General features: G+C 45.6%; 1 protein-coding gene across 1 annotated transcript in view; it reads left to right on the forward strand.

Moving 5' to 3' along the window:
- LOC147225219 (NT-3 growth factor receptor-like) overlaps positions 1 to 23477 on the forward strand; it is a 139562-nt gene extending 116085 nt beyond the window's left edge. The window contains exons 14-18 of the mRNA XM_086163718.1: positions 1895 to 2025; positions 6211 to 6383; positions 13118 to 13361; positions 16557 to 16715; positions 17673 to 23477. Coding sequence (XP_086019844.1) covers positions 1895 to 2025; positions 6211 to 6383; positions 13118 to 13361; positions 16557 to 16715; positions 17673 to 17858 — 893 coding nt within the window. The 3' untranslated portion in view covers positions 17859 to 23477. The remainder of the gene's footprint in view (positions 1 to 1894; positions 2026 to 6210; positions 6384 to 13117; positions 13362 to 16556; positions 16716 to 17672) is intronic.
- The last annotated feature ends 237 nt before the right edge of the window (positions 23478 to 23714 follow it).

Below are 23714 nucleotides of genomic sequence, written 5' to 3' on the forward strand. Positions count from 1 at the left end.
ATATTACATTTAAAACGGTTCGATGCGTCTATATTAAAAGTTGTTGTTTTTTTTTTGTCTCTATACGACGTGTTTGTTGTGAGAATGAATGATCTATATCAGCGGCCCCCGACCTTTTTTATACCGGATTTAAACCGGTTTTATGCATGAAGATGTTTCCACGGACCAGTTAGAGGCGTAGGGGTTCAAATAATAGAAACTTTTGTCAGTTCAAAGTATTTATTCTGAATACAGCGATTACACTTTATATTAGTCAGTTGCAATATTAAGTGTGACAGTAAGGTGAAGGTGGAAACTGTCGTTTTTCAAAAAAAGATCTAGAAGGTCTAATGAAAAAACTCATTTGTACCAAGAAAGATTTTCTGTGCGGACCGTTATCGGTTGCGTGTGAATGAATAATGGATAGTCCAGGTGTTTGAGAGAGGGAATATGATGTTTAAATGAGAGGGTTAATGGTTATATATCTCTATATGATGTTTAAATGGGAGGGTGAATGATTTGTCTCTATATAGCATGTAAATGAGTGAATGAATGGTCTGTGTAATGTATGAATACTTGAATGATAAGTTAAGATAAGATAAGATAAGATAAGATAAGATAAGATAAGATAAGATAAACTTTATTGATCCCCATAGGGGAAACTCCTTTGTCACAACAGCGTAACAGTTATAATGTAAAAAAAAAAATAAATAAATAAATATGAATATAATTATGAATATAAATACTCTATATAAAATTTAAATATATAAAAGGGAGACGACAGGGTATAGCAAGACAAATAAATTAATGAATTAATTGGTTAATTAATTAATAAAAATGATTAAAAAAAATGAATACAAAAATGAATAAAAATAATCTGCTGTCAAATAAATAGACAGCAGTTACATAGACAACAACAACAACAACATCAGAAAGTTTTGATGATATGGGATTTAGAGTGAATAATTTATAAGATGTTTGAAAGGGTGAATGGTTGTATGGGCTCTTATGGCTGAAGATGAGAGGGTGAATTGTTCCACGTCTCTATACGAGGCCCTGCGGCTGGTTTGACTGATCCACTCCAGCGCCTCCATAAGAGTGTGTGTGAGTGAAGGATGAACGGTATCAATAATGAATGAATGAATGTCTGCCGTTAGCATAGCGGCGGGATGTGGAGGTCATTCAAAATTCGTATCAACACACACTTATATCACGCTTTCACACTATCTGTGACTTATTTATTGCGCCGAGACCCTTTTAAAGCACAGTGGAGGCGGCGATCATGTAAATATCGGTGGCGTTTGCGCGCGACCTGCGAGTCTGGAGCAGAGTATCGATCGGAGGACGTGAAGTGACAGCAGATTAATTGCATAACATTGGCCAAAAATATACGTGCATGAGCTGACCTGGAGGAGGGTTGTCATGGCAACACTGGTGTTAAAACAACACAGCTGGCCCTATGGGGAAACACTATTCACATTGTGGAGTGTTTACATACATTCAAGCGCGCCTCTGGATGTGCATGTGCATGCTAGTGTGTTTGTGCGTGTGTGTGTGTGTGTGTGTGTGCGCGTGTGTGTGCGTGCACGCTTGTGTTTGTGTGCCGTGCCCGCTAATTAATGCAGTTACAAATAGCTTGGGTTAATGTTGTCATTAACACTGAGAAAGAGGGGTCATCTTCCAGTCAGCGGTATCAACACACACACACACACACACACACACACACACACACACACACACACACACACACACACACAGATGTATACTGGGTCAGGTACACCCCAGAGGAGAGCCATATCCATCCCTCACTTTCAAACAAAGACACTTTTGTGTATGTGTGTGTGTGTGTGTGTGTGTTTTGTCCGACTCTAAAAAAATTTTTTAGTAATGAGCGCGCACCCTTTCTTTCCCTCAGATGTTCAGCACATCAAGAGGAGGGACATTATTCTGAAGAGGGAGCTCGGAGAGGGAGCCTTCGGCAAGGTCTTCCTCGCCGAATGTTATAATCTGAGCCCCACCAAGGACAAGATGCTGGTTGCTGTAAAGGTAAGAGGAAGAAGCAGTTTAACACACACACACACACTGTAAAAGCAGAGTGAGACGGCGAGATGAAGCGCTTCACTCCGCCGTCAGAGTGTCTGCCAAATGGCGGTCAGAGCAGGCCGAGGCTGGCGGCCGAGATTCGCTTGGCGTGACCGAGTTTGGCAGGCGACGCGGCAGCCGCGGCTCGCTCCTCGCGTCCAGCCGACCGGAGCGGCTCGCCGATGAGAAAGCACGCGTTGTATCGGCAGAGCGGTTCCTGAAGTATCTTGTTTATTTCTGTTTTCGAATTGATCGCACCCGAAATTGGTTTGTAATCCTTGAGCGGGAGAAGATGCAGCTGCACATCAACGTCCACGCAGAGTAGCGAGAAGGTCTACAGTCGTGGAAAGGATCCATCTCCTGGTCTTTCAGGGGAGGGAGCAATGATGATGTTGCCATTCTGAGTGCACTACTACTATTTCTACTACTACTATGAATAATAATAATAATAATAATAATAATTCTAATAATGTGGCATGCAAGAAGGTCCTCACAGCAAGAAGGTCCTTGGTCTGCGTGGGGTTCCTTAATGTTCTTCAGGTTCCTCTTGCGGTCCAAAAACATTTAGGAGGTTCACCGGAGACCCTGAAATGTCCGTATGTGTGAATAAGAGGGTGAATGGTTGTTTGCCTCCATGTGACGTGCTAATGAAAGAGCGAATGGTTGGACGTCTCAATATGTTGCCCTGTGATTGGTCCAGAGGAAACCCCGCCTCTTGCTCCAGACCTCCACCCAACCGCCGACCATCATCGCAGGATAAGCCGCAATGAATGAATTAATATCAATAATAATGATAATAATCATCATCACTGGGTGTCTGCAGCTGTGGAGAAGAAAATCCCGTCTCGCCAGTGCAGCAGAGATTCCAGATGCGAATTCACACCTAAGAGTGTCACCTGTCTCACTGCACACAACCCGTCTGCTGGCATCTGCAAACAAACTGCGATCGCTGCAAAGGGAATCACGAGGTTCCCTGGACCAGGAGCTAATACGTCTTACTTGTGTATTCCAAGTCCGGGTCTTTAGCGGGACACGAAGATACATTCCCTGCAAAGCTGCAGTTATTAATGGAAACATGGCTGATATGTTGATCTGCGGCAGACAGGTGTTAGTCTTAGCGCGGATGAAGAGGGATTAGAGATGCAGCCTATTTTAATCTCGCAGGATGTGTTACCTTTTTGCTCAATTACACAGCTCTGCAGGTTCTTTTTCTCTCTTCTCCATAACCAGCCATATGTGAGGTACATAATGCTCAGTGTGATTGTGTCTCCTGTGCCCGTCAGGATTAGCTTTCCGCAGGGTCGTGCACATAAATAGGCACCTCACGTCCGTATGACTCGATGATGAGGCGTCTGGGGTTGGGGGTTCGATTCCCCGACCCCGATGGTCTTGTTAGCACCTTGCATGGCACGTCAGGGTGACTTTACATTGCCGCATTGGCTTATTTCCTGCTGTATATGAGGTAAATATGCATAGACACTTTGAGATAATACTCTAAACTATTTTTAAAGCCTCATATTTCATTTTATTTTAATTTTATTTTATTTTAATTTTGATTTAATTTTATTTTATTCTATTTTATTTTATTTTATTTCATTTTAGTTAATATTATTTTATTTTATCAAACTTTATTTTATTTTAATTTAATTTTATTTTATTTTATTTTAGTTAATTTTATTTTATTTTATCAAACTTTATTTTATTTATTTATTATATTTTATTTTATTTCATTTCGTTTTATTTCTTTATTTTAGCTTGTCTTTGTCTGCGCTTTGACAAATAATTTCCCAATCCTGGGATCAATAAATTATATCTAGTCACATATCATTATCATGTGCACAATAATTGGAAATTTTCGTCTAGGCAGTGTATTTTTCTTAAGTGTGAGAGCTAAATAATAAATTGTGAATAGTCGTGGCATTTTTATAGATTGACTTCCGTCTGATATCATCTGCAGACTTTTAGGACCACCCACATCCACAGATGTCAGCAAACATTAGCGGCGACGGCGGCCTTGTTACTGTTCCGGTCAGATTTTAATCATGAGGCGTCGAATCACAGCCGAGGCGTCGGATGACATTTTCCACTTCGAGCAGGTCTGGATTAGTTTCAGGATTGGAGAGGACCCGTAGATACACTTGAAAACTGTGGTCCAGACCCCCATTCTCACTTTTGACGACCTGCCGTATTTGGAAAGTTCCTTTAGCACCACACACCCACGCATTAGAAGCCCTTTATCGTCATTTTCGACAAACCTGGATCTGTTTCTATGTCTGAGCCGAAATAACCTAAATAAATCTCGACGTAAATAAAAGCAGGGTTAAATGAAAAATTGTGTTCCTCCACTGACGCTGGAGCCGGAAAATAGATACTTCTCCGGGTTCTTTAGACCGTGTCGGAGCTCCAGAAAGCCAAGGTTTATTGAAGGGACCAACCAGGAAACATGGCCTTTTACCAGCTGCACAACCTGGATGCGGGCGGCCTTCTGCCTCGACCAGGAGTGCGTTCGAGACGGAGGGGGCGTCAGGGTCAGGAGGGTCAGGAACAAATGATTTACTCCTAATACCAGAAGCGCTAACAGTTAGATGCTAATAGCTGGCATGGTACAATAGCAGCTTTATATTCATCAAAGAAATAGTCACGGTGGACCCAACTTTGCCCCCCAGGAGTAAGCACTCGGAGACCGTGGTGAGGAAACGCCGCCTCCCCCGATGCAGAAAGGTCTCGGCTCAATTTGAGCGTCCTTCAATCTCGACCGGTCGGGATACAAAGAAAGAGCGGCAGAAAGATAGTGATATTAGCATCGGGGAGGGAACGGGCACAAATGATCTGCTCTTGCTAATACCAGTAGCGCTAACAGCCGTACTGCACTAACAAATGACGTTTTAGCATATTTTGTCGCTGTAGTGCACGGAGTAGCCACTGCCCGCAGGCCATCTCCTCGGACCGCTCGGGTTTCAGACGACGGACGATTCTGGCAGGTTCGGTTATTGAACGGCACGCGTCGCCTTTCAACAACAAATGGACTGCGGATTGTTTGGCGGTCGTGCTCCGAATCCCGTCGGGCTCGCATCGGATAAGTGACGTTGTCCTCCTCTGCGCCGTCCAGCTCAAGTATGAGACTAGTATTCTTGAATGTTATAAAATAAGTGTCTCTTTCCATAATGAGTGTGTTAGCGATACATTATCACTGTCCTGGATACAAAGTACCAATCGGCTCATGCGGCTTTTCGCGTATTAGCCGTTTCCCATGTTTGGACCTTTAAGCCGTATTCTCAGATTCCCTGTTTAATTTCTGCGCTCCGTTTCCTTGCGTGTTTTTTCTGTTTAATCCTCCATTTTCTCTTTTACGCCATTCTTAATTCGATCATTCCATTACCTTTGTTTCTGTGACTTATCCTTTTGTACTCTGCCGGTTAACACTCCCCTGAGTGATGGTTTTTTTTTTTTGTTTTTTTTTTGACGTACTTCCTGTATTTTCCGTTCCACGACCTGATGGTCAGGATACGTCCCCGGCCTCCGATGTCTCACCAGTCGCTGCAACGCCAGTCTTGCAGATGCCAAGCAGAGGAAAGGACAAAGTCTGCCAGCTGAAGGTTACTGTGGTTGTAAATGTGACATTAGCCCCAATAGTGTGCAAGTGTAGGAAGGCTTCTTCCTCGAGGAGCTTCGGAAATAAATGTTCTACCACGGAAAGACCTGCATCTCTACAACGGCGGTGGAAAGGAAGAAATGCAAAGGGGGAAATGATTCTGGAGAGAAATGAGAAATGAAGTAGCCATGACAGCTGTCCTGCTATTATAGCCATTACCAGTAATGTCAGCGTTTAGGGGCCTCATTATCACGCGCAGACAACTAAACTGCTCATATTCTCGGTCCCTAAACGTTTCGTTCGCTGCTCCTTCCACCGACCCAGCAGGGACCCCTCCCTCATCGTCTCAGAGCGATTGTCTTTCAAGAAAAGGAGGAGAAAAAAAAACAAACAAATATTTAAACTCGCGGGCAATCGGTTCCGACGACGTGTTGTTTCACGTGATAGTAAAGGCGTCGCCGGGCCTTGCGCTCTCGTCGGCTCCGACGAAGCTTCCGCTGCCTTTCGCTTCCTCGCATCCTCACCGCTTTCACGAACCCTGTCGTCTTTCCCCCCAGACGCTGAAGGACCCCACGCTCGCCGCCAGGAAGGACTTCCAGCGAGAGGCCGAGCTGCTGACTAACCTCCAGCACGAGCACATTGTTAAGTTTTACGGCGTGTGCGTCGACGGGGACCCTCTCATCATGGTCTTCGAGTACATGAAGCACGGCGATCTCAATAAGTTTCTCAGGTGAGTGGAGAGTTATGTGACGTTACATTACATTACAGTCATTTGGCAGATGCTTTTATCCAAAGCGACTTACAAAAAGTAGAATTTTAGTCACAGACGAGCCAAAGTAGTCGGAAGTCAGAAGTGACAACTCTACCAAATAGCCATCTCAAATCTATATACAGGGCTGTCTCTGAAAATTAGAATATTGCGATAAAGTTCTTTATCTTCTGTGATGCAATTAAAGAAAACAAAAATTACTTTTTCGTGATATTCTAATGTTTTGAAATAGGATTTTTGAGTTTTCTTAAGATGTAAGTCATATTCAGCAATATTAAAATAATAAAAGTCTTGCAATATTTCAGCTGATTTGTAATGAATCCAGAATGTATGGCATTTCTGTTTTTGTAATTGCATTACAGAAGATAAAGAACTTTATTACAATATTCCAATTTTCTGAGACAGTCCTGTACATACATACTATAATTTCTTCTTTTTTTTTTTTTTTTTTTTGGGGGGGGGGGGGGGTTCAAGGGGAACCTTTCGAACACGGCAGTTATGGATTCAAGTGATTTTTGCAATGCCTTGTTATCAGCAGGAGAGCATCTAAACGCAGGTTAGCTGACGTTGTGCTAAAGCTGCAGACCAGTGAGATACCCCAGCTTTTCAAAAAGTGCATAAATAATCTGTATAGAATCGCAGCTAATATAGAGTAGCTGGTGCATTTTGGGGATTTTACCAGCAACCCCATCAGTCCTGAGCTCATCCTCGTTCTAGATGTTCTTCTTCTTCAGGGCAGATTTGCATGTTGTGGTCAAACAAGCTGTCATCCTCTGCTCTCCAGTCAAACGTCCAGAGCGCCAGTAAAGTAAAGAGCAATTTTTTTTCCTGCATGTGTGTGTGTTTAACTGCTCCTGCCATGGCAGCTAAACCCTTCGGCCCTTTTTTTTTTTTTTTTTTTTTGGGGGGGGGGGCATCTTAAATGAAGAGAGACACTTTGAAATGAGGAGCTGGAGATTCTTTGAGTCCAGTGTTTACATTTCCAAGATAGTCCCGAGACGCGGCGGCCCTTCGTCCGCCCCGTCCAGAAACCCGAACTGTTTCAAGTTGACCTCATTACGGCGTTAGCTAAAAAAAAAGAGGTTGGAGGTCGAGGGCCGGGCCTGGAGCTCGACACACGGAAAAATGCATTATCTTGTCGGCTGAGTGATGGAATAGCTTGTCTTTGCAAAATATATAAGGCTGAAGGGATTTCTATTTTGTTGTTGTTTTTTTTTTTTTCTTTTAATATATTTTGTCAGCAGAATGCGTCTACTCACATTTTACGATCCGCTCTCCCTTCCTTTATGCCCTTACGCTCCGTCTGCAGAGGTGAATGGCTGACAGCCCGTGCAAGAAAAATGTTTTGGCAAGCAGCTAATAAATTGAAGGTGTGCGCTGTCTTGATTTTAAAGTTATAAATAGAGATGGCAGAAAGTGTTCCGGCGTCGAGCATTGTCAATGCAGACGCGCCGCGCCGCGCCGTGAGAGACTTGTTAGAGACGCGTCAAGTGCCAGACAAACGTCTTCGGCGGTGACTGATGAATAAGCCCGTCTGACAGAGGGGTGCAGGGAGCTGTCCCACCCAGGGCATCAATCTATTATTTACACAACAATGGTTTCCTCTCCGAAAAAAAAAAATCCAAGTTTCCATGCCATTTAATCTCAATCAAAATAAAAGAAGTTATCACGTGATGACCGGTTGGCAAAAATTGTGTAAATTTGCGGCAGACAACAAAAACACCGCTGTGTAGCCCCGCCGGAGACAGGAAATTCCTCAACCGTATATTTCTAGTTTTAAAAATGGCATCATCGGGCGGTACGCCGGTCAGTCCTTACCATGACTTCTCTTTATGGAGTCTCCATGTCCTCCATCGTGTCCACGTGGGGTTCCTCAAGGTTCTTTCAGTTCCTCCCACAGTCTAAACACATGCAGGAGGTTCCTCAAATTATCCAGATGTAAGAACTGGAGGGTCTGTATGTGCCTGTGATCGCCTGGCAACCAGCAGCACTACAACTCACTGCAAGATGCGTGTACATAGTGAATGTATGAATAAATAAATGAACCAAAAGAATCAACCACAACCTCAGCTTAAATATCTCTGAGGTCTCGATGCTGGGCTCTCACTAAAATATTTTGGTGACGCAGACTAAAAACAGAAGGAAAGTTTGGCGTGTTACTGGAGTCGCGGTGAGCTCCTGTCACCTCGATTGTTCGGTATCGTTTGGTAATCCGATCAATTTTTTCGAATCTCGGTTTTACCGCAATATCAAACGTGTTTGAAATGATCACAAGTCTTACAGTCGTTATGGTGATGTAACACAATCAACAACCAATAGATGAGCTTTAACAAAGAAAGATAAACAACTCCCGGAGCGGTATTGTCGACCGAGACGGCATCTGTCAGAGGTATGGATGAACGGGAGCAGAGAGGGACGTCCCAATCGGTGTGGAGAGTCCAGAAAGAGCTGGAACTGCGGGCAGAACAGCCCGGCTCGGACTCTCTGACGGATCTCCACCGAGTGGAGAAGGAAAAGCAATGGGCTGAAATAGCAGAGGCGCTGCAGATACCCGGGAAAACATTGCATGTGGGGGGGAAGGACTGCTGAAAGAACCTGGTTGTACTCTTGTAAATAGCGACCCTGTGAGATTCACAGTCTTTCTAAAAATCTCGAGGCTGCGACTAAAAACTCAAATTGTAGTGAGAAGCTGAGATGATAGTTTTCCACGAGTCTTTTCAAAGTCTTCTGATGTACGGGTGGCTTTCAATGGACTAAAGATCCCTCACTGCACAATAAGTGGTCTAAATAATAGATGAATGAATTAATGAATTAATCTGTGGGATCTTTAGATCGACTGAAGTCCGGTATAAAAAGAGGTCCAACAGAACTTGCAGGTGCCCCTTAACGATGCTGCTAAAACACTATAGATGAGCAAAGTTCAGCGTAACATCGGGGGTTTTCCTGAAACGCACTTCGGTTTCAGATTAACTCGTCCAGCTGTTTGGGATTAGCGGTCTTTGTTTCCTTGGCAATAGGACAAAAATACAGAAATAAATGTCCACAGCAGAGCGGCGGGTCAAACAAGCAATAATACTCTTGTCTCCCAGTCGGCCTCTTATTCCGGGCCCGAAATAGAGTCCTGTGTGGCCAGTTGCTTAGTTACAGAAAGTGAAGAGGAAGGAAAGGGGCGATAAGAATGAACTCATTTTATTTGGGTATATGTCAATCTCTCCCAAACACTGAGTAAGACGTTGTGTCTTGTACAATTTGTCAAAGTGTGTTACTCCAGGCTCCACACTGGTTCCAATATAATACCCTGTAGATTCAGGAGGATAAGGACTGCCTGACGGGCCTCCTGTGCTATCTCAAGCATACCGTGGATCACCTAAAGGCACCCTTGCTTTTTCCTCATCCTTCCTCTTCGCACAGGTGATACAACAGGGGCATCGCAACAGCGGGTTCATTCAAAGGGAGTCCTTGACATCACAGAGGGTGCTCGTGTTGCTCGAATCAACAGAGTAGATGACTGAAGACCAACGGGTGATGGAGAAATATAGAAATACCCTTTGATTCAACCGACAGGGATTAATCATTTTCAATTAAAATTACTATTTTCTTTCAGCATGGAGCTGGGCCTTGAAGGATAGGTGTCAACACTCAGCATCGTGCCTTCGGATGGATCATGGTTGACTCAGGCGGTGCCTACCTCGGAACAGAACCTGCACTTTATTCTGATGAGGCATGTCAGGACTCACAAAGGGAGGGAGGGTTTGAAATCTTCAGGGAGCATTCAGCTGACGGGGCTCAGAATGTGTGTCTGCAACATGACCGTGATTAGGAACAATGTTCATTAGCATGCAGGCTATTGTATAGCAAGCCTCAAGGCTGGGATCTACCACACTGCCAGACAAAGAGGGCAGGTACAGGCTTAGCAAAGAAGCTCCTGAGATAATCCGGCACAGAACAGCAGAGTGGTGATAGAATTAGGCATACATAGGGTGCCAAAAACCAGCTACCATCATATGCAGGGTACATGTACAAGGCATTGTACCGTTTGCACTGAGTATGGACTGGAGGTCCCAGAGTCAAGGTGGTCATCCAGAATGACTGAGTCTGGGTCCTGTTGGACTTGAAGTCCCAAACTGGTGGTTTGGAACAAGCATACCTAGCGGTGGGTAAGAAGCAGAAAACAGCCATCGCCGTGGACGCAACAGTGCCAGATGATGGCAACATCAGGGAGAAAGAGAAGCTGGAGAAATACCGGGATCTCAAGGGGGAGTTTTAGGAGATGTCAGGCTTGAAGGTGGTCCTAGTAGTGATGGGGTCACTTGGAGAACACTTCCAGAAGATCGCAGGAAGAACATCTAAGGTCTCTGTCCAGAGGAGCGCTATCCTTGAACATCTTGTAGAGAACCCTCAAGCTCTCAGGCCTCTGGAGACACAGTACCTACCAGATGGGATGGTATATCCCCAATTAATTCAGGAAATATACAGGGTTCTAGTTGTCGTTCAGAAAATTACCAACCAAGAGATTCATGGATTTGATCATTTACAATTACAACCCTTGAAAAGAACATCCGATGTGTCTTCTGTGAATCAAAATGTTCAAATTACGCACCATTATCCTTTTAACTGCGATGCACAAACCAGAGGAAAAGCGAACGGATAAACTAAAGCAACGCCACACGGCACACACGCTCTGATCCAAATCAGTTTAAGGATTATTTAAAAGACACTCGCACCGATGACACTTGCAGCAGTTTATCTTTTATTCTTCCCAAGAGCTGGGATCGTCTGCGGAGCTCCTGTGCGACTTCCGCTGGCTGAGCTCAGAACTCTCGCTTCTCTTTAGCGCTGTTTTCCAGGTATCAGATGCAATTCTCTGGACACAACAGGGGGACAGAAATATTGACGAGAGCTGAAATGAAAAGACATGAGAGGAAAATGAAACAAGACCCTGCTGGTTTCTCATATCGGCCCCTGGCTGACACAAGCCAACGTACGTTTCAGTCTCACGCCTGTCGGAGCATCAGAGCGCAGCCGTCTCGTCTCGTATTAATACCAGATAATGCCATATTTATGAAATTTAAACATTATCGTCGAGGAACAGCAGGTTTGTATTTGTTTTGTTATTGCGCTGTAAGTGTCAGATCCTGGAATACTTGTCCGTTTGTCCGACGAGGTCTCTTTCGTAACCTTACTCGAGAAAATACAGCTGTACTGAAAACTACAGAACAAAGATACGAGTCTCTTTCTATCGAGGCGTCTCAGGTAAACGTCAAACATTTTTGACCTTGGATTGGTCCGAGGTCGTCGAACCTTTCAGAGTAGCAGCCTTGGTGGCGCACACAGTCAAAACCCGCGAGACACGGAACCGTAGGACCTGCCGAGGTACGCGCTGTGCATTCCCTGATCTACATTGTGACATGTTGCCACAAAGGTGCCAAGTTCAGCTTAATGGTACTCGTCTGCCTGCGTCATTGCATTCGCTCTGGATGAAGAGACGAGCTAAATGGTTGCATTTTAAACTCCGGTTGGGGGGCTAATGAGCTGCGTTATGCCGACTCTAATAGGATGTAATGCGGTCCAAGGATGCCTGCAGAATACAACACCGACAGCGCTTCTGTTTGTGTGCGCGCTCTTACGGGACAGCAGTTCTGGGAGCTTCTATCCCTCGGTTGCTAAATTTAGCCCGGTAATTGTGTTTCCATTAAAGTCCTGGAATCAATTCATACAGGACACAATGGTAATTTAGCAGGCGCTCCTCCAAAAGATGCCCACACCGCGCCGCCACCTACTCCATTACACACATGAAAGTCAGAGAGGCTAACACACAAAATGAAGCCACACAGCTCACGCCGCACCCTTGAGGAGAAAAAAGATCAGAACATGAACCCATTTAACTAGTTAGCAAGAATGACTGCCGTGACTTTTCACCACTTCCTTGCACAGTTTGGGTAAACTTGTACACTTGTATGCTCCTATAGCAACAGCTATCACAAAGCGTGTGTACTTCACACTCCATCAGTTGGTGGAACGGGCGTCCCTCCAATCAGAAGGTTTCCAATTTGATTCCTGGCTCCTCCTTGAAGTACACTCGGGCAAGACACCAAATCCCAAATTATCTCCCGGTGGTTGGGTTTGGCGGAATTTAGTGAAAGAGTGTACGCGACCCAGTGTGAAGCCCTTTGAGCTACAAGGAGTGAAAGCGCTGTTGAGACCTCGGACCGCTCCAGTGACGACTGCCGGGGGGGGAGGGGGCTTCGGGTGCAGAGGCACACCCACCACAAGGTCAGAGGACACCCACCACATCATGGAGTTTGCATGATGGGATGCAATTCTGAAGAATTGTTTTTGTCTGTTTTGCGGCAACAGCCCTCCGGTGCTGCAAAAGAAGTGAGCAACTGGAATCTTCTCACCATGAATCGGTGCTCTGGCTAGCAGCAGTTAGAGCGTAGGATGCCTCCGTGGCAACGATGTATCTGCACTTTTGGTGCCTCCGAAGCCAAGACCTCTAGAGCCTCCTCTACCATCGCAGTGTAGCCAGTAACGCACAAGTGAATCAACGTTTTTTGGAAATAGAAACAGAAATAGGTTTTGCTGATGTCTTCTGCTGAATTGGTTGACTTGGAAACAGTGCAGAGAAATGTCCTACTTGCTGTTTTCGTGTTTGGTAATATCAGCTTGTTGGGAATCTCTCTCTCTCTCCGCAGAGCCCACGGGCCAGACGCCATGATCCTGGTGGACGGGCAGCCCCTCCAGACCAACGGGGAACTGGGTCTGTCCCAGATGCTCCACATAGCCAATCAGATCGCCGCCGGGATGATTTACCTGGCATCCCAACACTTTGTGCACCGCGACTTGGCGACCAGGAACTGTCTGGTGGGGAACGGCCTGCTGGTGAAGATAGGAGACTTCGGCATGTCAAGAGATATTTACAGCACAGATTATTACAGGGTACGTATGAGTCTTTGTTTCATGGGCCGATGTGAATCCTCTTTTCCGGAGATGCAAAAACGCGAGCCATAGGTTATAGGTCGCTTTATACCCGTCGAGTCTGACCTCCGTTCCTGGGGTAATGTAAATCTGATACAAGGTGTGTTTACGCCTCGATCCGCCAAGTACCTTTTGGCAGAGAAGCTCCCAAACCGCAGGGTCGATAAAAAACATACCCTCCTTGTGGCGTCCGGCCAGAAACAGCCATCGCCGGAGCTATTATGTTCTCAGGTTGTGTGACCGTACGTCTCATCAGGATCTCAAGGGAATTCACTTGTTGAAAACTTGTTGACAGGATGTGTTTTAGCATTAGCATTAGCACCACAATAGCAATGTACCTTTTCCACATAATTAAATGTAACATATTCACAAGCCTCTCATTTATGTGCCCTGCCTTTCCCACACCATGTTAACAAAAAAAAAAAAAAAAAAAAGGATATGAAGAGTTTTAATTACAGAACACCTGTTTAGCTAACCGCTATGCGCAGCAATGTTACACTAGCAAGCCAGCTGCACAGAAAGCCATCTGGGGTGTCACAAGGATTTAATTATTCAGAATTTCTAAGTTTTTTTTTTTTTTGTTGGAACCATAACAGAATGTAAAGATTCTCACCCGGGTCCCAGATGGGCAAAGATATGAATCCCGGCTCGGCTTTTCTTGTCCGCGTAGAAAAAAAGTTGGTCTTCGAGCGCTGGCAGGAGCGGCTCGGAGGGATTCTCAGAGCAAGCTTTTACCACAGTAATTGGCATTGTGGGAAATCATATGTATTTGGCAGTAAATGTCAATGAGTCTATTGAGCCCCATCCTCCTAAGTAGCTGCTGCGGACTGTTTGGTTTTTAATGGCTCATCTGATGTCCCAGCAGGGCCGCTGTGAAAAACACCACGCAGAAAAGGCTGACAAACCAGGTTTTCCTTTTAACCCTCGCCATGCCATCCGCAACCTGTTGGCTGTTCCACAAAAGCAACATTTCCTGCGTTGCGTTCATTCTACCCTGGCGTTTGTCCACAGAACCTTTAGCGGTCTCTAGATGCTTTTCAGAAACTAGGACAGCAGGAACCAGGGACCCGGGACCTCATCTCCGAGAGCCATTATAGCTCCGACACCAAGGTGGGGTCTTTTTATGGCTCCATAGGAACCAAGTGATGTTGACGATTGGCACCCATCAGCAGATACTTATGTGGTGCTATTTTAAAAACGATGTTGGTCGCTGGCCAGCTCTTTTCTCTTCATTAAAATGGACAGAAGTAGTGAGGAATTAAGCGATAAAGAGGTCCAAGCTCTTCTGTCCTACTACGCCTCGGAGAGGTTTCCAGGGCTTGAAGAGGAACAGCACCATTTTAGCCAGAAAAAAATTACGGCTAACGGGGTTCTTCACCTGACGACGGAGCGCAGGGAGAAGATAAAAACACTCCAACCATCTTGTAGTCCACGGTTATTATTCCATGGGCGCTACGGCAGGTTCCACCTCCATGGCGTCCATGTTTTCGTCCTTTTCTTCTTCTTCAATGGTTTGTTCTTGAGCGTGGAGATTGAGTTGCACATCGTACAGGTCCGGACCGTGGTAGCTCACTGCTTTTGGAAATGCAAAACCCATGGAAATGCAAAAAAAGCGGTACCCGCGGAGGAGGCTACTTCCTGGGGCCAAATTCGAGCTGTACAGTTCTGGGATCCGTTCGGTCCAAAGCAGCTGACGTTATCTGCATTAAAAACAACAAAAAAAAAAACACCGTAGCCCGTCTGAGGCTCCCTGCTGTCGAGGCGCCTGATCGACTTCAACATGTTCGTGTCTTAATAGAAACACACGCTCTTGAGAAGACCCCGTCCAAACACATCCTCCCGGCTTCGCCTCGCTGGAGATCTCAGACTGACGGGCTCATCGGCATGCAGGTCCCGTCTGCGGTTCAAGCCCAAACAGCCAAAACTGATGGAGTATTTGATTTTCCCCTCAGTTATTCTCTCTGTTCTGACTGTTTGCTATCAGTCACTCACACACACTCACACACACACACACACACACACACACACACACAGAAGTCTGGAAAATTCTGCAGCTCAGACTGAGAAGATTGTGTGAATTATCTAAATCATCCAGCATTTCGGGGGTCAGACGGTGTGCCGGCCCATCCTGTACGCTCAAGGCTGTTTGCCTCAGGATTTCCCGAATTTTTTTTTTTTTTTTTGAAAAAAAAAAAAAAATAAAGTACCCGACAGCTGCAGTTGAGTTTACGCTTATCGCCCTTCTTATTTCCCAGAGGCCGGAGTGACTTTTTCCAAGTGTCATCCAAACATATGTAGAGAGCAGCTGACATTTTCATTTCCGCTGAGCGTCTCTACCTCCAAACATTGACCGCCATATTTGTTGAAAAAGAAGAAGTCGTCAGCTTATAAGTTCCTCTTGGGTACATTTACGCTCAGGTGACGTACGTAAACGGGTACGTCCATTGCGAAGATTTTAGAGAGTCCACTACGGAGTTCACTTCTGACTCCCAGACAGTAACAAGCATGGAGGAGCTGGTTGATGATGTACGTTCAAAGAAAGAGGCGACCATATGGATGGTACCAACACCGCTCTTCTTCTCCGTTCCTTTTGCCGGTCCCACTCGAGCATACAACGTTGGCCCCCTAACACTTCCAGCGGTGCTGCGTTTGGCTACGCCTCAGCCATGAAGAGAATGCCGCTGGCAACGATTTAAAGTCGAGTATTGCGCGGACATTATTTGAGGTTTTCGTCCTTGTGTCCGTCGCAATCTAGCGGCCATTCTTCAGCTATTTGCGCGAGCGAGTTGCCTTAAACAAGCTACACGGGTGCGATCGGTTTCCTGTTGTTTTGCCAAAAGCAGCCTCTGTTGATTCACGAGTGCCCGGAGCTATTTTTAAATGCATTCATGATTTTGCATGTTAATGATCAGAAGGGTCACGCCGGGGGGACGCCGGGACAACGCGTTGGTGGGCGATTACATCCAAATCTGGCTTATTTAGCTGTGGGAGACATGAATTATTCACCGATGGTAAAGGAAGGCGGCAAAAGGTGAGGAGGAAGACGAAGACGGAGTGTGGAAGCTCATCGCGTGACCATCGCTGTGACGGCGGACGGTCGTCCTGCACGCCTACTCGTCCCTTCACACGCGTGATTAAGGTTTCGCTCCCTTCCAGGTGGGGGGTCACACCATGCTGCCCATTCGCTGGATGCCTCCCGAGAGCATCATGTACAGGAAGTTCACCACGGAGAGCGACGTGTGGAGCTTCGGGGTCATCCTGTGGGAGATCTTCACTTACGGGAAGCAACCTTGGTTCCAGCTGGCTAACAATGAGGTACGCCGACGCTCGCTCGTGCACGCCGTCCGCTTACACGCCTGTGTTTTCGTGCAGTTTATGTGTCAGCCGTGTGAAGGAAAAACTCAGCGTCAGCATGGCAGATATTAAAATAAACCCGGAAAAAAATGAAAATTAAAACCGACAGCAGTATCAACAAAAGCGACGGGAGGGCTCCAATTGCCCGTGAGTGCGTTGTTTTCCGGGCGAAGTCTTAATCGCCGCCGGCCGTCTCCCGTCACATCTCGGCGTTTTTTCTGAACCGACGCGCCACCTTTGAAAGGCATTGAACTCGACTCCCGCCGAACTGTGTGAGCGAGTCAGCAGACGGGGCTTTTTTTTTTTTGCTTCTACATCCGTTTGGTATTCGTTTATTTCGGGAAAGCGAAGAATTTGAATTCTTGTGAAGCGTCGGTTGGGACGCGGACTGAGGAATCCCCGTCATTTGTCCTCGTCTGCCCGTGCGCGAAAGATCGATATCCTTCTCGTACATCATGAGAGTGTGTATTAAATTTAGACTTTGCAATTAGAAGTCATTTTAAAGAAACGTTTCTTGGGTAAATTCCTACCATCTGTTTTCCTGTACGCTGATATTCTTTCCTTCCCCTTGAATGCCACATACTAGCGGTATTACCCGCATCGCTGTAGCATAGCACGGGACAATGTGAATGCAAACCCGCGCTGGTCCTTTGTCATTTCTATGTCATTGTTGCATTTTAGTTCACGTTGCTTGGCAACACATAGCGAGAATGAAAGGATGAAAGGAGCTTTGCTTTTATTTCGTTTTGCATCGTGTGTGTGTGTGTTTGCTCACCCATGCACGTGCTCGTCTGCATGTCTTTCGCAATCCGACGCCTTTGTGCTTAAAATCACGCAACCGCTACGTCCAATAACAACAAGCCCGGCCTCCGTGCACGTGCGCGGACCGTGGAGTCATGTGTGTCTCTGTTTCTGCAGGTTATAGAGTGTATAACTCAGGGGAGGGTCCTGGAGCGTCCGAGGCTCTGCCCCAAGGAGGTGTATGATATGATGCTGGGCTGCTGGCAGAGGGAGCCGCAGCAGCGCCTCAATGTTAAGGACATTCAAAAGATGCTCTTTACGCTGATGAAAGCCACGCCAGTGTATCTGGACATTCTGGGATAGTGAAATTTACCGGATTTGACGGGGCGCGGGGGGAAAGGGAGGGAGGTTGTGGCGGCGGTGGTAAGGATATCCTTTCAGAAGAGGCGGAAGGGCCCGGGAGGAGTGGACGGAAAGCCGGATTGGCCTGGGATAGATGGGACCGTACCGCTCATCTGTTTGCCTGGAGAGGAGCCGAACGCGGACTCGTGTAAGCGGGATCAGCCGATCCGGATCGCATGGTGATCGCGGGAAAGCTCTGGCCCCGCTCTCTCTCTCTCTCGAGTTAACTCTTTAATCTTGACAATGAAATGTACGTGGCAAGCGGACCGGATCAAACCGGGGCCGGATTGGTCTGTACCATCGGGCCCCCTAGCGACTGCATCGCCACGAGCCCGCCGATGTACGCAGGTTTCCTGTTCTAGATTGTATTGATCCGCCCCTTCCATCTGTTTTTATCCCCTTTACTTTTGGATTCATCGCTATTCCAGATTAGCCATCGTAGATTATCCGGGTTTTTTTTTTTTTTTTTGAGGGCCTCCTTGATCCTTCTCAAGCCTACTCTTGAAATCCAGGGTGTCGATCGTACGTCAGCGGACGTTTAGACTCGTGGACTGCAGGTCCATCTGGGCCGCCGCCACACGGAACGCCACCTAAATTACCAAAATATATACCTTTCCAGTCGGTGATGACGGAGCCATTTGAGCGAGGTTGGACAGAAAAAGCCCAAACACTCGACCGGAAGTCTATTCATCGACACGGGAATGGGAAATAATTTCATAAATAACAGCAGATGAGGCACCAGGAAGTCCACCAGTGATCCTCCTTCACGTCTGTGTCCACCCTGCATCCGCCAAAACACATGTTTTTTTTTGTTTTGTTTTTAACCTATTCCGCTAACCAAGATGGTGCCGTAGGATTCAACTTCAGTTTGATCGCTTACCACGGTGTGTGTGTGTGTGTGTGTGTGTGTGTGTGAGTGTGTTTTAGCCGGAGCCCCGCACACTCACACCCGACCACCCGGAAACTGTTCGCCGCACGTTCCCGTAAAGTGTTTTCCGCTGATGTTTCTACCAGTTGCATTTTAAAAAAACGCCAACCCGACACGAGCGCGACCGGCGGCCATTGTTATATCGATGTTATCCTATAAGAATGTATTTGTCTATATACCCGCTTTCAAAGTACTCGATCCTAACCTGGGAATGGTGTTTATTGTGAAACCCCCCCCCCGAGATCAGACCTGTTCTTGCGGCTGTTCGGGAGTTTCATGTCCCTTTTGGGGTTGAAATGTGCAATCGCCGATACAGTTTATCACAGTACTAAACATAAACGCCTCTTTTTTTTTTTTTTTTCTACTTGGACAGTACGGGGGTTCCCGAAAGACGGGACGCCGCCTCGCAAAAATTCTGTTTGAAACCGAAAAGGTTTCAGCTCCGTCCGCGAGCTCATAGCCGAAGCACCGTTTCGGTTCCCGAAAGGCAGGCATTTACTTTTTTGCAAGATCCTGACCCGGCCTTCCAATCCAGGGCCTAAGACGTCCGGCCTGGATGACGGTCAGTTGCCATAGAGAAGGACCTAAGTGCCTCCAACTTCTTTCTAAACACTGGGAACTAAAAAAAAAAAAAAAAGAAAGAAAAAAAAAAAAAAAAGGAATATATTTCAAAATAAGAGCACTTTTGCATTTTATTTACCTGGTTAAAATTGTACACACGCTGTAAATGTCCCTCTTATTTCTTACAAATGACCCGGTGCGTCAGACAACACAGAAATAAAAAACACCCAGAGATGAAAAAAAAACAGAAAAGGTGGGGAAAAATATATATAAAAAAAAAAAAAAAGGGTTTTGTACAATTTACAGCTCCACAAGAATGTTCTACCCGTAATAAAGTAAAAGTTCTTTTTGTAAATCAAGGTAACACACACACATGCACATGCACACACACACACACACACACACACACACACACACACCCCGATGGTCTGTAAAGCGCCTTACACGCCATCGGTGTGTAAATGTGTTTGCGTGTGTGTGTGTGAACGGGTGAATGTAATCCAATGAAAAGCGCTACACAAGTCGAGACCGCCACACACACACACACACACACACACACACACACAACCTCGTGCTCGTAAGCCATGGAGTGGTTGTGAGTGGGCCCAGGCTCCGAGGTGGAAAGGAAGCCCTTTTTTTTCGTGACGTCCGATTGGACAGGATCCACTCGGGCCGACTCATTCCGGCAGAAATAGCTTTAAGGCAACGGGAAATCTGGTAAACCAAGAAAAGACGGATTCATAAAAATATATATAAAAAAGAATGTATATACTGTAAATCTATACACGTTGAAGTATTTTAACTTTGTCCCATTCCCCAAAGTTTATTATTTTAGCCTCCCGATCCGTGGTGTTATATGGTTAAGTCAGAGCCGATAGATATTTGGGTATTTTTCTCCCATTTCTTGGACATTTGATTTTCTTACTCATATAATCTCTTTTTTTTCCATTATGTAGGTTTGTGGCTAGGTGTGATCGGGTGATCGTAAAGGAACGGCTGGTTCTATCTGAGACGTGTGTGTCAGAGTATTAGTAAACTCCGGTTTCCTGAGGAAAGTTTTCTTAACACCAAGTTTTCAACTGTTTTTCCAGGGAAAAAACAAACAAAAAAAAAAAAAACAGAACACTTGCGTTATTGTTTCCGCTGCTCGCTCGCGGATCTTCTGCAGGTGACCTGCGATTCAGATTTACCGGAAAGTCAGATCAGCACATCGGGGTGGTATTTAAATAACCGACCGGCCTGTCATGCAAATACTGGATCCAGTGAATTTAGCCTGAACTCTTATTATCATTTTTTATTATTGATTATTCGATTGTTTATCAATTTATTTTAATATAATTTACTGTCATTTCCTGTCATTTTTATTTTATTTGCTTAAAAAAAAAAAGTTCTGATTTTAAATGTCATTCCAAATGTGTTCCCGCTACTGAAGTTGGATGTTTGTTTTTGGGGAAAAAAAAAAACAAAAACATGAATTCATTCTGTTTATGTAGTAGTGAGGTGTTAGATAGCAGATTGTCAGCAGGCCTCAGAAGGCAAGAGGACCTTCCACCCGTTAGTGGAATACTGTAGAAGAAATAGATGTTGACTACCTCAACAATCGTGTCAAGGGGAAGTCTTGGCCCAGAAAAGGCCAAACACTCAAAAGTTACTGATTTCCAACGGAACGAGCCACTTGTGTTCAGTCCGTAGTGTGCGGTTACCTTGTCTTCTCGGAGACCGCTGTCTGGTTTGGATGTCGTCGGAGCCGAATCGGGCGAACGTTCAGGAAAGCGCCCTTTTTTTTTTTTTCTTTTTTTTTTTTTTCTTGAATTTTCTTTACCAGGACAGGAACCTCAATGTATAAATGTTCACCTGCTCATTTTTTTTTTCCGTTTTTTTTTTTTTTTTTTTCTGACCACACCCTTCGATATCCCGTCCACATTGCAGGAACTTCCATCTAAAGATTAGGACGTAATTATGATTCCAAAGGAGGAAGGTTTGACAGAAGGTTAGCGAGAACTTATAGCCGCGCCATATATATAAGCAACCATCATATAACTGAGTGTACTAATATTTGGATGTCATGTATTTGATGTTGTCGTCAAATAACACGTTTCCCAAAAGCACCGCTTTTTCGGTCACTTCCTGAGACGTCTAGAGGAGGTCAGGACCAACATCCCATTGCTCTCCAGGTCAAGTAGGACCAAAGACATCTCGGTGTGAAGGTGCTTTTGTGAAATATCTCCCAGACTTTTGGACTTCCAGGCTCTCTCTCTCTCTCCCGGCCCTTCCGATAAACTACCTTGTAACCACCTCTGTGACTATTAGTGGCTGTTAGGCTTTACTGTAAACATACTAGATGATCATATAGGTTCGGTGCGAGAAGCTACAGGAAGTAAACGACATGGACAAGATGGCGATTATCTACCTATCAATTGAAGAGCATTTTCCGGACCCTGTCGATGGTCCAATTCTTTTTTTTTTTTTTTCAATTTACAACAAGGCGTGTTGCGTGTCGTGACGCCGCGCTCTGAATTTTTGAGGAAGATGCAGATATTGGTGATGGGATTCTGTGAGCCCGGGGAATGCCTGTGGAGAGAACGATGTTCTCTACAAGCTCTGGAGGGATAGTGGGTCACTTATAAGTAGTCACAGGTCGACGCCATTGTCCCGCCTAATTCTAAACTGTGTCAGAATCTTGAGAACATTAGGTTACGGAAAGTAGATTTCTGCTGACCGTAGGTCTTAGAAACCCTACATGATGCTCAACAGGCCACGTGCCGGTAATAGTCATTGGTAACCCAACATGGCTGCCACAGGACGTGAGCAAGAGCGACCAAAAAGGTGCAGATGTCTGTCTGACGCCGTGTTTGAGAAGCTGAACTTCCACCAGGATCTAGGAGAAACATCTGTTTGACGCAGCAGTCGGTCCGTTACGCCGCTGCTTCTCCGATGGTTCGGTTCCCTCGTGTCTCAAACCGAAGGATTTCTTCAGATTTAACGGTGTTTACGTTCAGGGAGCGGCAGGAGTTGCACTTGTGCCGGGAGTTCACGGCCAAGCTCGGGTTCAAATTCCACAAACCACGTCTCCTGCTAACCCGCTTGTATATCTGATGATTCCTGTGTCGGCCCTCCCTCTCAATTCTCAACGGCATAAATCATCCAAAACTCCGGATTGGAATTTGTTACACTCTTGGAAGTGGAATAGATATAGATGGAAGAAGCTTGTCAGCCTGCTTTGGTCCTCCATCTCTGTAGCTGCAGGGATATTCAGCCCTGAAGGAAACACCACAAACAAGAATTACATAAACCTGCTTCCAAAAACAGGAAGCAGCCGCGTCCTCGGTTGCTCGTAAGACCGTCTTTTTTTTTTTTCCACATCGCGATCGTACTATCGACCTCTCGCGAAACTCCGGGTACTCGCCGTCTATCGATCGGCGCGCAGTTTTCCACGGTGGCCTGGCCCTCTGCAGCCGGGGGTAGTTAACATGTACACGGGTGGTTTACCGCAGACTTGGAACTCGTTCTGGCTCTCAGTCTTCATCCCCGCCTCCTCCTTCCCCCCCGGAGCACCAGGAGAACTTCCTGGAAGGGATTTCAAAGCGTCCATTTCCGGTCAGGGCATAGGTGGCGCTGGCGGCGTTTCCAGTACGTGCCCGGTTTGATTCGTTTCTTTCTTAACAAAGGTTATGATACACTCACCTGGGATCTGTCCTTCTTTCTGCCATGCTATTTATTCAATGTGAATCGCTCATGTACTACGTGGACCCCGACCCGTCCCCGACCCCTCTTTCCACCTGGTGTTTTTCTGTGTCCCATAAAAGTATGTAAGCTGAATATGTTTAAAACATCATAACGTAATAACATTATAAGTCTTTATCTTCTACACGCTTCCTCTCTTTCTCTCTTGGTAAAGTGTTGTGTATCTGTTTCCATGCTATCATTTATAACTCTGTCTATTAGAAGAATTTGATAACTTATATATTGACTTTTTTTGAAAAAAAAAAAAAAAAAAAAGGATTAAAAAAAAAAAAATACCTGACATGTATTGAAATCTAGAGCGGCGCTGTGTATGATTCAGACTCATTAAAAAGTACTTCATCTTTGAATCGTGTGTGTTTTTCTGTCTTCTGCTCGCCTTTTTGTTGGCCAGCGATTTTAGGACCCTTACCTATAAACAAACAAATGATTGACATCCCTCTCCTTCCTCTCCCCTCTCTCTCTCGGGACGTTGTTTCTCCTCTGCTCTCACGCCGTGTCCTCGCCGCCGTGGCAACGGGTCAGGAATTTAAACGTCTCACACCAACACCCGATTTTAAAAGCGATCCCACCTCGAAAGGCCCTTG

This window comes from Fistularia commersonii, chromosome 17, assembly GCF_037954325.1.
Source record: "Fistularia commersonii isolate RoL2024-O1a breed Wild chromosome 17, RoL_Fcom_v1.0, whole genome shotgun sequence".
Classification (NCBI taxonomy): domain Eukaryota; kingdom Metazoa; phylum Chordata; class Actinopteri; order Syngnathiformes; family Fistulariidae; genus Fistularia; species Fistularia commersonii.